A 17,138-nucleotide genomic window follows, 5' to 3' on the forward strand; every position below is an offset into this window, starting at 1 on the left:
AAAGGGTTTCTTAACTTAAGTGGTTTTAAGCTCTCCGATATTTAGAAGATTTTTAATTCAAGACAAGCCAAAAAATATTGTTCGTTTTTCTTAAAGATCTACGAATTATCGATCTAGAACTGAATAGAAGCAGAACTAAATAACTTTTTTATTTAAATGATTTTCCTAGTTTTATTTCAATATCACAGAATATTTATTTCCTAAAATTCTAGATTACATTTTCTAGTCCTCATTTAAATAATAGTAATTTATAACAACATTTTAATATTACTTACGTAACCCACTAAATATATAACAAGCTTAACGTTTTTAAGGGTGTTTTAATGAGAAAAACATGGCACTGATACATCGTGCAAAATGTAAAAAAAGAAATAGGGGAATCCACCGACAAATGGTGCACGTTCTGTCCGTTCTCAGCAGAGAGCGCCCGTGGATTGTTGACAGCTTGTTTAGTATCTCGTCAGCTCAGCTGGCTGAAATGTCACATGACTCCCACATCACGTTCGTGGATCTCTACTAAAGAAATGAGCGTTTACCCAAATGGAAGATTTAACGACGGTCCCGATGTGTTTGAGTGCGTGAACAATAGAGCGCAAGCATGCCTACGCTGCTGCAGAAACTCTTCAGCAAACGAGTCGGCAACGGGAGCTCCCGGGACTGCTCGACGGGAGCGGAGCAGCGGTAAGCCTGTTAGCACGAGGAGACACTGTACACTCTCCACACCTGCACGCACACTTTGAATTTACGTGACCCTGATGTGTCGCCGTTATACAGCAGAGAGTTGTTTCTTCAACAGCAAAGACCACTCGTGCGAAGTGAACAGGTTTAATATCATCTTTACGCTATTCAGTAGCCCACAGGCCATGTTGTGATCTGTGTAAACGGTGGCAAACACACGCTTCAGTGGCAAACGTGTGGTTCCGCTAAAAGTATCTGTGCCAAGTTATTACAAGATGTCTTCTCTGCAGACTTTTTGAAAGATATGGCAATATTAATAAAGTTGATACATCAATATAAAGGGTTTCTAAACTTAAGTGGTTTGAAGCTGTCCGATATTTAGAAGATTTTAATTCAAGACAAGTCAAAAAATATTGTTCGTGTTTCTTAAAGATCTGCGAATTATCGACGTAGAACTGAATAGAAGCAGAACTAAATAACTTTTTTATTTAAATGATTTTCCTAGTTTTATTTCAATATCACAGAATATTTATTTCCTAAAGTGAACAGTGTTTAATATCATCATCTTTACGCTTTTCAGTAGCCCACAGGCCATGTTGTGATCTGTGTAAACGGAGAGTTGCGCCTGCAGTCCTTACCAGCACGTGCGTTTCCACTCAGCGTGCGTTATGTAATCCCGTTCCCAATGTATTTCCTCCACAATATTGAACATTCACGGCTCATTTTTTTACAGACATTTTGACATCTCGGATTTAAGATATTTCCTATTAGGAAATATATTCTCTAACTGTGCTGTTTTAATGTTAATAAAGAAGTCATTAGAATCCGTGATTTAATGTTACTAATTCCATACGTTATTTCCGAGTTGGGAGTTGAGATGGGAAATATCCTAAATCGGAGATGTCTGGAAAGAAGCATAATTGCCTGTATTTTAAAGCCATAATGAGCGTATTGCTTTTACATTCAATTCACTTTAATTCAAAAAAATGTTTTTTATGTTTTGTCCTCTGAACATAAATTGGTACATTTTGTTTCAACGTTGTTTCAACGGTCATTTATTATTTGAGACTGAATTGTACATGGATAGTTTTTATTTATTAAATGGTCTTGGGACGACTAAAATGTCATTTTTAATCTCAAAGAGGCTTTTCCCTGGTTTAATAAAGTGCATCATAATAATAACACTTGAACCGCAATTGTAGCATATGACTCTGAGTATTTGTTGCAACATGCATGCTCGCAAAGTGGACATGAGGATTTATTTGCTGAGGTGTGCAACTGTGGCCTATGAGAGTGTCCTATGACTGGGTTGGGATCACATGCTTTGTGAGAATGTGTGTATGACAGTCATGTGACACTTGAGCTGAATTCAGTCGTCATCAGCTAGATCAGAGAAGAACCCCCTCACCCTATGTGCTGCTATCCAAAAATCTCTCTTTCTCTCTCTCACTCACTCACTCACTCACTCACTCACTCACTCACTCACTCACTCACTCACTCACTCACACTTTCTTTGAGTAATTCTGTGATGTGTCAATTGTCATATGATTGAAAAAAATTCTGGGCAGAGTGAGATCACATTTTTAGGCACATTTCGTCGATACATGTAGACACGCATACAGTTTAGTGCACAAAAAGGAGCAAGTCTGAAGATGAAGTTCAAAGGCCGCAGGAAGTCCACTGGAAGGTGTGTGTTCATTCCAGGGGATGTGGCACGGAACAGGTACTCTAAGTGTGTGTGTGTGGTTTTATATACTTTTTTGCTTGGTGATGTGATGTATACAGTTTCCCAACTGCATGCCTGTATGGAGCTTGTAAAAGAGGACGATCACTAGGATTTATCTTTTTAAAACCTGCAGAAATTTTGAAAACACGGTCAGGCAAATTGTGATTACTAGACTCCTATTAATATGTAAATTAATATGTAAATGTATATATATATACACACAATAAGACATAAACACACAGGAGAGCTGTGTAGAATTAAGAATTCTTTGGATGCAAATTCTGTGTGGGTCTGCCAGTTGGATGGATTTCAGATCTAAAGTGGTTCAATCATTGGCGTATGTGTACTACAGTAGTCTTGTGACAGCTGTCAATCATGTGACCTGAAGTCTCATAAAAATACCTTATAGGCTTTGTCAAAAAGTCAATTGATATCCACACTGTTTTAACTACAGTTTGTTTTGCTTTATTTATACAAGGCAGTGACTTGCTTGTGTGTGTGTGTGTGTGTGTGTGTGTGTGTGTGTGTGTGCGTGTGTGCGTGCATTTGCGTGTGTGTGTGGTGGCAGTACCACCCCAAGCAAATGTTTTTCTCTTTCTCTCCATCCCTCTGTCTCTCTCTTATATACTGGCTTATACAAGCTCACACACGCACTCAAAGTCTCAGCAGGGGAGGATAAAGAGAGCCTGTGCCTTCCGTGTGTGCAAGTGTGTAAGAGTGTGTGTGAAGGATAAAGGGGGCCTGTGCATATCAGTGTATTGTTCAACAGCTGGGTTAGAAAGGCCCGAGCAACTTATCTTACACACATACACACTCTTTCTCATTAACACTAAGCAGCCCATATACAAAATCTGTACACTTAAGTAATTTACAACATGACACAGACACTCATACAACACACGGCATCGTCTACACAACCAAATAGACAGGGCGCTGCCAACACGATGTGTGTGTGTGTGTGGGTCGTGTGTGACTCTCACACTCAGAGCTCGGACAAGCAGGAGATGGATACGGTGTGCGGGTGTTTTCCGTTGTTAGACCGTGGTGTTTATGAGATGTTTTTTTCAGTATTTAGAAGTAGAAACATGCAACTGTGTGAAAGGTGCTATCATCGTGCTTTTAGCTTCTTTTTGGGACTGTTTGGGTCTTCATGTGGTCGTTATATGTGCCTTTTTGGGATCTATATGTAGAGTTTTAAGTCTGGAAATGAGTGTCTGATCAAACGCCAGGATGGAAAGGTAGGGTGTGTAAAAATGTTTTTGACTTTATCTTTTTCTGTTTGCTATGCAGGTAACATGAAAATTGCAAAACTACAACACTTTCATGTCTACGTTATGTTTTTTCACTGCTATTTACTGTATATTTGCAAAATCAAGGTCAAAATCACTTTTGAACCGAATGCATTTGTTTTTTATTACTACTTAATACTTATATTATATTAATAAAGTAGTATTACTTTTGTCTAACGGTTCGATGAAAGGCCCACAGTTCTTGATAGTGATGATTTTGATCAATTTTCATTGGATTATTATTTGCCTTTTTGTTCTTAAATTTTTTTTGTGATTAAGTTTTGGGTGCATTGACCACAATCTCCTTTCTGTCCTTCTCTCTTTCTGAGTTTAGTTGGGCGTCTGCTGAGTTTGATCTAGCTCAGATCAGGTTGATCGTATATCAGGACTGTGAGAGAAGAGGGCGGCAGGTTCTCTTCGACTCCAAAGCAATACATAAACTGGACGCATCGGAGCCGGTGAGTTGCTGATATGGTTTGTGTGTGTTTGGGAGGGGGTGTCTGTGAACACTGTTTTAGGAGGAGTCACATGCTCTGTAATCCAGCTTGCTTAGATCTCATGACAGGTGTGACTGCTCAGCTATAGTAACTGGGTCAAAGTGTTTAAAACACATGAGAATGTGAGTGTGGGTTATCTTGGGTCGGTATTGTCATTTAAAAACATTGACAACTTTGACTTCCTTAAATCTCTAGTTTGGATGTGACTAGCACCAAAAAAGACTACAAGTTTAGCCCCAGTTGACGTATTTCTCATATTGAACATTTTTTGATTTTATAATAAATTTTTCCTTTTACAAAATTATTTCTTTGTAAATCAAGTTCATGTAGAACCATTTGCACCCATCCATCTAGATAGTTGTCGCTGTCTCTTTCCGAACAGAATGTGATTTATTGTCAGTAAGTTGTCACATGATTGGTCTGTTTATTCAGCTCTTCAGCTTTTGTCACAAAGAGAAGAGAGAATAAGTGCTTGTGTGCGAGTGAGTGTATTGCTATTGAATTGAATACCGTGCTGGGAAACATTTTTATGTCAATGCTGTTTTAAAATAATTTATAGAGAAAGATTTAAAAATAGGACTTTGACCTGCAGTTCATAACAATAATATAAATAAATAAAAAATAATTGTAACAGTGTTTCTACCATCAACGCTGTTCTTTTAAAGCGGTCATTTGACGCTGCTAAAACGAATATTATTGTTAGCTTAGATGTAATACAATGTGTTTACACGATTTAGGGCTAAAAAACGCTGTATTTTCCACATACAGTGCATGTTTGTATCTCCTCTTTGCGCTGCCTCTCTGAGACGCGCTGATATTTTAAAAGCTCATCGCTCTGAAAAGCGAGGTGTGCTATGATTGGCCAGTTCACTAGTGTGTAGCGATTGGTTGAATACTGCACGGAAATGTAACTTTTCTTATCATATTTGGAACATCAGGTTCCAAAGCAATTGTACTGACAGGTACGCCCACCTTACTTGCGTATAGATTTGGGCGGTCAAATCGTGTTACGAACTGACGTAGATTTGCCGGGGTGTGGTTACACGAGGCATTTCAGACAGGTCTGGGTGAGCATTCGCTTCTAGATAAAATACATCTTTTGTTCCGACACTTAAATTAACGTGTGTAATATAATAATACATGCATGCAACTTATAACACACCAAAGACAAAGAAAAACAGGTATTTCCAGCGATTCACCCCTTTAAATCGCATGTACAGAGAAACAAGATAAATGTAACGCAAAGGAATTAGTGTGTAAAGGAATAGTTTTTGCATAATTCTTTCACCACCATGTTATTCCAAACATATTTGACCGTCTTGTGGAACACAACAGATGATATTTTGAGAAATCAGTGGTTTTGTGTCCTTACAATGAATATCAATGGGGGCCAATGCCGTTTGATTACCAACATCCTTTAAAATATCTTTTGTGTTTGCAGAAGCAAAAGTCATACAGATTTGGAATGACTGGCAGTATTTCTGTGCAGGTTATCATTCATGCTTTGTACATGGAAAGTGCCACACTATCTGTAAATCACAGAATCACAGATGCTGTAGAATTAATTCGATAAAACTAATAGGTTGTGATGTAATGTTGCAGACTACTGATGAGACTAAATCTCCACCCACTCGGAGCGGAGCTTGCCAAATCAACAGCCAAGCAAGCGAGAAGGACAAACCTCCCACATATCAGGTTTGTAAAGTAAAATTTTCATGCTTGTGGGGTGTAGCAAGCAACCATTATTATTTGTGATCTTTTTTGTTCACATCTTCCACTTTTTGGGAGACATTCAATACCTATTCCTTCATGACCTCATCAAATACCGCTTTTTTCTGGTTGATGTCACAGATGTCATAAATACTTGTCATGTGTTGTGAATTTAAATATTTAAAGGGGTCCTATCATGCGTTTTCACATGAGCTTTAAAAAAAGGTATGGAGTGGTACGAAGAACACTCCAAAAGGAGAAAATACTTTTCCAGAACTACAACAAAGAATATTTCTAAAATTGTAATGTCACATTTGACTGTATTTTCAGTATACCAGACCAGCTTCAGATGTGAACATGCTCGGGGAGATGATGTTCGGCTCAGTTTCTATGAGCTATAAGGGTTCGACACTTAAAATTCACCACATTCGGTGTGTAAGATAAAACACACCACATATTTATTTCACTAATGTTTTCTTGCATGTTGCATAGGTGTTTATGCAATAATACCGTGTTATTGTGTATTTGTCAGGTCTCCCCCTCAGCTGATGGTCAGTAAGGTTTTCTCCACACGGTTTGGAAGCAGCGTCTCTGGAAGTACAAATACGTAAGATGGCTGCTCGCTTTACATCTTTGATCTGTGTGATTTTTACATGACATAATTGTGTTGAATGACTTTATTTCATTGGTTCTTTTGAGGTAAAGATTCTTTGTCTGTTTTTAAGGCTGCAAGACAGTTTTGAGTCCATGAGCCAAACTCTTCCAAGTCACACCAGCAGCATAGGTAAGATTTTTAAGGTCACCATGAAATGAAAATGGACTGTTTTACTCAGACATACATCACAATTCGGATACAATCGTGCTGATAGTTTTTTATTTTATTATTTATTTCTAGTATAGTTTACTTTTAGGTTTTTAAAATCTGGCTCTAAATATCTCCATAAAACGGCATATATTTAGTTTGATGCAATCACCCGAAGCATCACAGTCTTTGTCACTGTAACGGTGTCTAATATAAAATAGCCTCATATGAGTTTTGTGAGCAAAAAACCATGAGTTTCAAAAACGTAAAAAAACAAATGTGTTGAGAAGTTACTTAAAGGGATAGTTTGCTGAAAAATAAAAATTCTGTCATCATTTTCTCTTTTATCATTTCAAACCTGTATGACTTTCTTTCTTTGCAGAACACAAAATAAGATATTTTGAAAAATGTTGTTAACTGGACCCCATTCACTTGCATTGGTTTTGTGTCTGTACCAGAACACAAAAGACGATATTTTGAATAAAGTTGGTAACTGTACAGCACTGAATCCCATTCACTTCAAAATATCGTCTTTTGTATACTGCGGAAGAAATAAAGAAAGTCAAAAAGGTTTGAAATGAGAAGAGGGTGAGTAAATGATAGAATTTACATTTTGGGGTAAACTATCACTTTTACTGAACCAAAACATTTTTTCCTTGTATTATTAAAACCAATTATTATTATTATTACGAGGTTTTTTGCTTTACTGGAAAGACATATTACTTTTATTTGATCTCCCACATCACCTACAACTTTAATTTTTAAGCCACTTCTTTACATTTCTAATACAGTTACGGGCCAACTGGCGGGAAATTTGTTCTGTTTACTCACCAAAGTTAACTAATGTTAATTTACTGTTGGACCTTGGTCTGCTTCATCTGTTCCCCTTTCTCTGATTTTTCACCCACACCCGCAATGTTTCTCAACCACACCTCTTTCAGGAGTTGGTCGTGCAGCTAGTTACCCTCTCCTCTGCCTGGTTCGAAGTGCGTCTTTTTTTGCAGGTTTGTGTGGAATGCTGAAGAAGAGTGAGCATGTGTTGATCTCACACGCACACAACTTTATCTATCTTTCTCATTTTCTAATGTGTGCTGTTCTCTCTCTCCGTCTCACCGGCATTGTTACGGATTAGACTGCATGGTTTCTAGGTTTAAAAGTTTAACTTAATGCTGCACTTTTACATATTTTTGCAGGTTTTAAGTGTGTTTGTGTGGGACACTAACAAGCATGTTTTTTTGAAAGACGTTCTGGAGCTCGACACATCCCACAAACCACCTACCATATGAAGCACTGTGGACATACTGCTTCACGCTTTTTAGAATGTAGCTGAATGTGAGTGTATTGCCTTTCTTTTTCAGCCCACAGTAACCCAGTGGACATGCCAAGCAGAGGACAAAGTGAGGATGGAGACAGTGGCATTGCTCGCTCAGGTATACATTGTATATGAAGGGTATTTGGTGTATTTTGGATATTGGCAGTACATGTTGTTTGTGAACTTCCATTTTTCGATTCTGCAGCATCTCTAAGCAGCCTATTGGCCACACCCCTACCCTCACCTGGCTCCTCCTTCAGCAGCGGCTGTGCCAGCAGTTACCAACGACGATGGCTCCGTAGCCAGGCCACCAGCCTCCAACATGGTCCCATGCCTCGCTGGTAAGCATGTGTTCCACAAGTAAGAGATCAGGAGATAGCAAATATGTCAAACACATTTGACGCCTGTATGCGCATCAGGAGCACTGAGGAAATGTTCAACCTATCTGATGAGAGCTGCAGTTCCAACCCTGCGATGATCCGGAGGAAGAAGATTGCCATCAGCATCATCATCAGCCTCCCGGAGAGAGAAGAGGAAAACCACAATTTTCAGGAGTTTTTCTTCTCCCACTTTCCTCTTTTTGAGTCTCATATGAACAAGCTCAAGACTGCCATCGAAAGGGTAAGTGTGGAAAGTACAGGTGATTTGTTGCTAAACTATGGATGGGTCACGATTGTCTTTAAATTACTTTTAGCAGTGGTTTATTTTTTAAATAAGGGCACAAATTGAACTTTTTAACCTGCCTAAATGTATTCAATTTGTATTTATTTGTTAATCATTTTATTAAAGATAGTTGAAATGTTCTATAATATCGATAAAGAATAAATATCAGTTGTTTTTCAATTTGGCACATCCCAAATATATAGAATATCCCTATAACAGAAGAAAAACGTTTAGTGTATCTGTTCCTTTGTTAACATATAACCTTTTAGGAAACAAGTGTGTTTTAAAGTGTGTGTTTGTTTTTCAGGCCATGATCTTGTGCAGAAGAATCGCTGAGTCCAGCCATCGCGTGCAGGTTTATCTATGTCGAGTGATGGAGGCACTGGGTGAATTCAGGTGAAAGTGAGAGAGATTTGGTGCTGACATAATCACACTTCAGTATTTGTTTTTTATATCTTGTTTCCTTTATCTGCATTTCTGTACGATTTTGTTTAATGTTTAAAGTCTGATCTGGTTCTCTGTTGATTTGTAGGATGACAGTGTGGAATCTTTACATGGCTCCGCGAATCACTGAGCCAGTCTGGCTATCCATGATTTCTCAGAGTGCCGAGCGAAACCTTTTGTGTCAGCGCTTCCTGAAAGAGATGAGTTTGCTGATGGAACACGGAGCCAAAAACCAGTCAGTGATCAAGTGATTTTTTATATTTTGTAAATATACTACTGTAAATTAAGATTAATATGCTGTGCTCAGGACTTCATTTGGACTACTTTGCATTTTTCTCATTATTTAGATTTTTTTGCACCCTCCAATTCCAGTTTTAAATACTTGTATCTTGGTAAAATATTCTCCTATCCTAACAAACCATAGATCAATAGAAAGCTTATTTGTTCAACCCATAAGACTGGTTTTGTTTTCCATGGTTACAATAAGAAAATCAAGCCCATCACTGAGTGTGTCAGAAAGCAGTTTGCCAGGTCTGTCTGTGTGGCGATCAGTCACATACTCGGAAAAACAAACGCCCTTTTTGCCCTTGAAATAATGGAGAATTGTTTCATCGCCGATCATGATTATTGCACAGGTGTGCCTTAGAATGGCCACAATAAAAGACCACTGTAAAATGTGCAGTTTTAATGTATGGAGGTGCAGGGATCCGAAAACCTGTATCTGGTGTTACCACCATAATTTTGGTCTGTGTATATATATTAAGGCTATGAAGCGATAATTTTTTCTAAATCTAATTAATTACACGTTGTTGCGATTTTGGGCCAGAATATAATTTAAAGCCATAATAAGATGATACAGAAAGTAACTTCAGATGTTCAGAAGCTAAAACGGCCATTATTTAGTTTTTTTCAACTTTTTTTTATTGTAAATACTAATATTAAAAACAGTTTGGTTACTAACATCCTTAATGGAACCAGTCTTTTGCTGTTTTAGAGTCTTTGATTATGTTTTTTGGGTGTTTAACAATGGATGTTCATGTTTCTAATTTCAAAAACGCTTTATATTTCAAGTTTATTGTTCACCGCTGCCCCTCTTCTCACAAAGCGACTGGATCTCGTCCGGTCTATATAAAATCCCTCCTTCCGAAACGCTCTGATTGGTAAAGCTGACCAGGTCTATCGTGATTGGTTCCCCGCTTGGAGCGTGTGTGTGAAGATGTCCGACCCATACCATATCAGCGAGCCCATCTCTGTGCACGTTTATTCATAAGCTTTGGCTTTTAGCAGTAACACTGGCGTCAACTTCACTTCATCAGTTAAAAACATGTGGATCGATCAAAGTGTAACGGAGGTCTGCTAGTCCATGTGTAAACGTCAGTCTTTGTTAGGGATCAAATTTTTTTTCTGACAGTATTCTGTATGTTATAACACACAGTAAGTTGTTGCTAACATCAAATTTGTCACCAGTCTGTATGAAATGTAAAACCTGCATCAGACTACAGGATTCTTGGCCAGAATTGACCCCGATTTTCCTCTCCCGAGAATTTTTGAAAAAATCGTATCCATGGCCTTGATCGGGTCCGATGTTCGTTCCATATTATCGCGTAATGTGAGGCATTCACAGATCAAATCGGACACATCCTGATCTGCTCCGAGAACAATCGGGGACGCCCCGATCATATCAAACATGTTTGATACTTAGGATTTCAAAACGGGGTGATGTTGGTACTTTTACAACAACCAATGAGAGAAAATCCTGCAAGATGACGGAGTGACTGACAGAATTTAAAAAATATTATATATACGTATAACACAGTGTATAAAAAATATATAAACATGTATATAAACTAGTGGTGGGCATAGATTAATTTTAATTTTTTAATTTAATTTTATAGATTAATCTAGATTAATCCCGAGATTAATCTAGATTAATCTAGATTAAAATGGCTCATTTGAATTCTGCCGAAGGCATTCAGAATATGTGTGCCACCCAAATAATGACTCAAAGCAAGTCTTTGAGAACGGGTTTCTCAACCCAGGTGGCGCATTAGACCAGGGGCTCATCTCCTGTTTCCAAAATGCATCACAAACTGCTTGAGAAAGCTGTTCTACTACGATAATTGGTGATGAAAATTAAATTATGTTCAATAAGATGAACTTGTGTTTACTTCCGCATTAGCTAAGGGATGCTTTGCGTTTAGGTGGTACTTGAGACTGGAAGAGCTCCTACAGTACATTTACATTTAGTCATTTAGCAGACGCTTTTATCCAAAGCGACTTACAAAGAGTGAGGGAGCAACAAGTGATATGTCATACAGGAGCCATAATACATTAGATCTCAATACAAAGTTACTGGTTTCAACTAAAGCTAGACCAGTACCTGTTGAGAGAAAGTGTTTTTTTTAAACCAATTCCGCATTGCACAAGGTGCAAACAACCTTGTCGATGTTTCTATTGGGAAGCTTCTTAAAAATGAATATTCCCTGAAGCAAACCCGGCGGCTTCATAGCTGCATCCATGTTAGCACGTCACGTTTGATGCGGTAATTTCACAGTAACGTGATGTTGTGTTCAGACCAAACGCGAATGGCGTGTCAAGCGCGAGTGATTTATATGTTAATGAAAGGAGCCAATAGACCTACTTGCGGCGCGAATCGCGCGAATGAAGCCCTGGTTATGAGATGATGAGGCGGCTTCTGCTTCCGCGAATGACGCGAATCACGCGAGTTGAAAAATCTCGTTCTCGCCCCGTACAGTGCAGTTAAGCTGGTATACATCCGCGCTAAAATATCAAGTTGAAAGTCATCATAGCTTGCGTAGTATAGACCCAGCTCCAAACCCAACTTTGAGAATAGATTAACGGCGACAATTTTTTTATCGCGCGATAAGAGTCTCACTGCGTTAACGGCGTTACCACCACTAATATAAACACAGAGTGTATAAATATATATATATATATATATATATATATTAATCCACATTTGACTATCTTAAATAAAAAATGTAATCGCATTCATTTTCCATAACATCTTAAATATATATATATATATATATGACAAGCAATGTTTCTATCCACATTTGACTATCATAATAGGTTGAAAGCTTTTATACACTGAGAGACCTTAAACTAGATTTAGATTCTCATGTTTAATGGGTTTTATGGGTTTTTGGCTTAAATGCTAAATGCGTTTTTTTTCTTTTTCTTTTTCTTTTCTTTTTTCAGTAGCCAATAAGTTCATGGGAGCTAAAATGCAAGAACAATTTCCAAACATTCTGTTGTCTTATTTTAAAGAATTGTATGTTTTGCTTGTATTTTAAAATGTAGACTGTCTATTGAAACTTTTGACTGGTATTGTACTTGTAAAAATGTAGTTTAATAGTAATTTTCTTTCTATTCTGTAGGTTTCTCTCTGCACTCCTTACTGCGGTTCTTATGCATCACTTAGCCTGGGTTCCCACGGTAATGCCCAGTAGCCTCCCTTCAATCAAACCCGACTGCCAGAAACCTGCCTCCCAGACAGTGGATCTGTTGGCAAAATCTCACCCATACAACTCGCTATGGGCTCAATTATGTAAGAACACACACACACACTGCATATATATGCATACAAATTCCCAGAAAATTTGAAGTAGGGAAGTCTATCATTGAAATTGCTTGGATAACAATGGTTAAGCTAAACTGTGGGCAAGTTTCTCAATTACTTCACCTCAGCCTTGTTTCTGTGATAGAAAGCGGAAGATTGTATGACCAAAATCGTATAAAATGTTATATCATATTTTTTTTTAATGATGAAAGGCACTTCATCTCATGCTTGAATTTTGTTAAAATAAATAAACAATGCGTGCATTGTTGTTTAGGTGACCTGTATGGTGCTTTAGGCTCTCCAGTTAGAGTGTGCCGGACGGTGGTCGTGGGACGCAAGAGGGAGCTGGTACAGCGAGTCTTGTCTGTTCTCTCGTACTTCATTCGTTGCTCAGATCTGCAGGAGCATACGCAACCCCCAGGACAAACAGACAATCCAGCCAATCCCTGTTTCTCGCAAAGCATCAATCCCATCCCTGCAACTGAAAGGAGAGATGAAGACACATGTTCCCCTAAACCAGACACATCAAAGCCCACCCTCTGTATGTCGACCAATGATAATGCCCTGAGCTCTGATTTGGCTCATTTACTTCCAGGCATCCTTTCAGAACAACATGATGAGAAAGCCCCTTTCCAAGATACAAAATCCATAAATCCATCCCCCTGTCTGGAATCGATGGGTGTTAGGACTGAATGTACAGAAATGGGGCAGGAATATTTTGGAGAAGACAGTGACTCTGTTGGATTAGAGCACATTTTAGCCAATCAGAGTCCTCTTCTGCACAGGGTGCGGTTTCACATAGGCAGTCCCAGAGAAGCAGAGAATGATGTACAACCTGGGGCATTAACTGGGGTGGGGTTTGGGCGGGGATTAGACAGGAAGCTGCATCGAAGGCTTTTGACTGATATACGGAGGAACGAAAGTTCGGACAGTGCTTTAGGCGACAGTGATGAGGAGGAAGCAATGCCACGACAACTGCACATGGTTACAGAACAACAGGAATATGAGCTACCACTGCCAAGGTAAGAACAACGGACTAATTTCATATAGACACTCAAATAAAATGAAAGGGCTCTAGATTGTTTGAGATTATGCCATAAAATATTTTTAAAAAAACTTGTAACGCTATCCTCCCTTGCATCCTTTGTGTGTTTTCCCTATTTAGTTGTCAGGTAGAGAGTCAAGCCAATGTTAATCATTTCGGGCGGTCTTTGCTGGGGGGCTACTGTCCTCAATACATGCCCGACTTTGTTTTGCACGGCATCAACTCTGATGTCAGACTCAAGCAGTGCCTCATGGCTGACCTGGAACATACTGTTCTCGTAAGTAAAAAATACGAAAATTACAATATGAATGAATACAGTACATGTCTGGTTTATATTGAGTGTCAAAATCAATTATTTGAATAATGTCTGCAATGACATGAAGTGAGTGGCACTTCAATACTTACATTTTTTCCCATATTTGCATAATACATATTGTACACGAGTTACTGCAGACACGTTCATAAATATTTTAGCTGTCCGGTTCGCCTAAGCTGGAAACCAATGTTTGTTATTGTGCTTGTTTATCTAGCATTCAGCCTTGGATGAACCTGTAGCAGAGGCTCTGTGCATTGTGGCAGATACAGACCGGCTGAGCGTGCAGGTTGCAACAAGTCAAAGACGCGTGTGTGAGGGTGGGCGGCTAGGCAGAGATGTGATGGTGTCTAACCTCATACACACACTCATTACATCAGTCCTGCAGCTGTACGCGCTAAACATCGCAGCCGATTTTGTAAGTCATTTACTTAAACAGTCTGAATACTACATGCTGTATTTTATCATTTTATTCTGATGTTTTTGTGTTGGGGTGTTATCTCAGTGTGTGATGCATCTGGAGGACCGGTTACAAGAGGTGTATTTTAAGAGTCGATCCTTAGCAGAATATTTGAGAGGGCAAACCAGGGTCCACGTTAAAGAGTTGGGACTGGCACTGGGGTAAGATCACACTACGATGTAATCATTAAATTACTCATCCTGGGGTTGTTCCAAATCTGTATGAATTTCGTTGTTCTTATGAACACAGAGAAAGACATTTTGAAGAATGCTTCTAATCAAACAGTTCTTGTCCGCCATTGACTACCATATTAGAAAAAATTACAATGCTAGTCTAAAGTGTCCCATTACTGTTTGCTTTCATACATTCTTCAAAATATCTTCTTTTGTGTTTAACAGAACAAATACATTCACAAATAAATGTTTCCTACTATGGTATGGTAGTATGGTAAGTGTTTTAGATCAGAACTTTTTTATTTTTGGGTGAACTGTTCCTTTAATTTGATTGGTTCAAGTATTTTCAAGACTTCTAGCGATAAATAGTACTTCAGGTCTGTTCATTCATGCCTCTTAGTTTTAGTAATAGTTCACAAAATTAATGAAAATTCCTTCATCATTTACAAACCCTCATGTCATTCCAAACCTGTATGGCTTTCTTTCTTATGCCAAACACAAAAGAAGATATTTTGAAGAACGTCGATAACCAAACTACATTGGCCCCCACTGACTTTCATTGTATGGAACCACTGAGACAATTCTCAAAATATCTTCAAACTTCTGTTTAAACATTACATTTATCCACCATAATTGAGCATTTTTGTTTACTGTATGTGTGACACCACCTGATATGAGAATAGATCCTCCTGTGTTTGCTTTATTCTCAGGATTGAATCCAGTGATATTCCATTGCTTGCAGCAGTGGCCAGCACTCACTCACCATATGTGGCCCAGATTCTTCTCTGAATGGACCAAGCCAGATTAATTACATTTAAAGGACCAATCAGAATGTGTTCATGTTCTGCATGTACCAGCAAGGATTTGGACTGCGTTTCCCAAAAGCATTGTAAGCCTACATTGATCGTAGCTCCATTGGTGACAATGGTTCTAAGATCAACGTAATGCTACGATGCTTTTGGGAAACGCAGCCCTGATCATTGTACGATTAACACACCAATCATAATGCACTGTGCTCGACAACCAATAAGAGCTCATGCCCAGCCTTTACTATACCAATCAGAATGCCTCTTGTTTGCCTAGCTGACAGTATTATGTGTGTGTATGTCGATGTCTGCAACAGAATAACAGATGTGTAAATAAGGTCATCGTATAAACTGAATGGTATATTATATTGGGATGATTGTTAATGCTTATGTCTTTCAAAGTCTTATATGAAAGATTGAGACTAAGGTTCTGAAAGAAGCAACTTTTATATTAGCACCCGTATTTTTGATGTTTCCAAAGAGGTATATCTGTGTTTTCTTTTCAAGTTGAGGGCTAAATCAAATGCATTGCCTCCTTCAGAAACAATAATAAGTTTACACCAGAAGCAGCATATGTTTTTTCAAAGAAATTTGATTACAAATGTTTTTTTAATCTATTATTCTCATCTAAATCGGAGCATTTAATTTAATCTTAAATTATATTAATGTCCATCATATTCACCAAGAGTGCCTCTCCCAGGTTGATGACCAGATTTGTATGTGCTTTAGTCTAAGAAAGATGAGGGAATGTTTACATAGTGGAGGACTGGGTGTGATTTTGAAATGTTACTGTTATTTAATTACGTCCACAGACAGTGGATTAGAATATTGATCTGGTGCTACTTTATTGTTCATTGTGTCTTAAATACACACTTTAGGTTTTCCCTAGCAAATGCTTTGCATTTCTTTCAAGGGCCTTAATGGTGTACACCCCACAGCAACAGGACCCCTGGTGTGTGACACCGTCAGTATTCTTACGTTTAAATGACTGCGAGAAAGATGATAATTTTTATATTTTTGCAGAACGATCTACCTCAAATAAAAAATCTGAAGGTTCAGTGTGCTGATTTTATCATGAGTCTACACTTAAATAACACAAATCGAGCTGACTTCAGTGTACAAAGTAAACGTTGTTTTGCGTAAATGTCACTTTAGTAAATTCTGTACTGATTGTAAATGTTAAATTGTCTTTTGAAGAGGGTGGAAGAAGTTACAATTTGGAACACTAAAGTTTTAACACTTTTGTTTTAGTTGTCTTTTATGAGGATGTGTACAAGTGTTATATATTTGGGTCTGCTCTGTGCATGGTGTTAGGTTGAATGCAGTTGGGTGTTTTAAGTGTAACAACGGAAAGTTGTTAAGAGCTGAACTATAGTGATGAATGAATAAATTGCCAAGAATATTATAACCGCATTTTGTGTTGTATATCTTCTTTTATGATTGTTATTGTTAAGTTGGAATGTGTGCAGATAAGGATCAACCCTTATAAAAACCAACCATACCCTCATAAAAGCCATACCACCTTTAAATCTTGAAAAGACTATGTGGCCACACCGATAGAAAGCGTCACAGAAATTGTAATGGAATTATTGGTTATAAATAATGTCTAAGTATAATTCTCTCTGTGGCAGATTTAT

At 38.2% G+C, this 17,138-nt stretch overlaps 1 protein-coding gene across 4 annotated transcripts; it reads left to right on the forward strand.

Moving 5' to 3' along the window:
• The first annotated feature begins 224 nt into the window (after nucleotides 1-224).
• On the forward strand, nucleotides 225-16,559 carry fnip2 (folliculin interacting protein 2). 4 transcript variants are annotated; one of them, XM_056772230.1, is made up of 18 exons: nucleotides 225-681; nucleotides 4,028-4,151; nucleotides 5,793-5,885; nucleotides 6,231-6,331; nucleotides 6,433-6,507; nucleotides 6,626-6,684; nucleotides 7,644-7,706; nucleotides 8,061-8,132; nucleotides 8,220-8,355; nucleotides 8,434-8,635; nucleotides 8,985-9,073; nucleotides 9,210-9,356; nucleotides 12,523-12,692; nucleotides 12,979-13,726; nucleotides 13,870-14,026; nucleotides 14,280-14,480; nucleotides 14,568-14,683; nucleotides 15,406-16,559. In XM_056772230.1, exons 1-18 carry the CDS (start codon nucleotides 599-601, stop codon nucleotides 15,482-15,484), a joined length of 2,715 nt encoding a protein of 904 aa, XP_056628208.1. In that variant the 5' UTR covers nucleotides 225-598; the 3' UTR covers nucleotides 15,485-16,559. The 4 variants fall into 4 exon arrangements, with proteins under 4 accessions (XP_056628208.1, XP_056628210.1, XP_056628209.1 ...); XM_056772231.1 differs by lacking the exon at nucleotides 225-681 and adding an exon at nucleotides 2,196-2,401; XM_056772233.1 differs by lacking the exon at nucleotides 225-681 and adding an exon at nucleotides 3,429-3,642.
• The last annotated feature ends 579 nt before the right edge of the window (nucleotides 16,560-17,138 follow it).

This window comes from Triplophysa dalaica, chromosome 2, assembly GCF_015846415.1.
Source record: "Triplophysa dalaica isolate WHDGS20190420 chromosome 2, ASM1584641v1, whole genome shotgun sequence".
In the NCBI taxonomy this organism is placed as follows: domain Eukaryota; kingdom Metazoa; phylum Chordata; class Actinopteri; order Cypriniformes; family Nemacheilidae; genus Triplophysa; species Triplophysa dalaica.

Excerpts from the sequence above, each read along its gene's own strand:
- fnip2 (XM_056772230.1), top strand. The coding sequence starts at position 599 with ATGCCTACGCTGCTGCAGAAACTCTTCAGCAAACGAGTCGGCAACGGG. Across the intron at positions 682-4,027 it reads TCGACGGGAGCGGAGCAGCG|TTGGGCGTCTGCTGAGTTTG; the intron begins GTAAGCCTGTTA and ends TTCTGAGTTTAG. Across the intron at positions 9,357-12,522 it reads GAACACGGAGCCAAAAACCA|GTTTCTCTCTGCACTCCTTA; the intron begins GTCAGTGATCAA and ends TCTATTCTGTAG.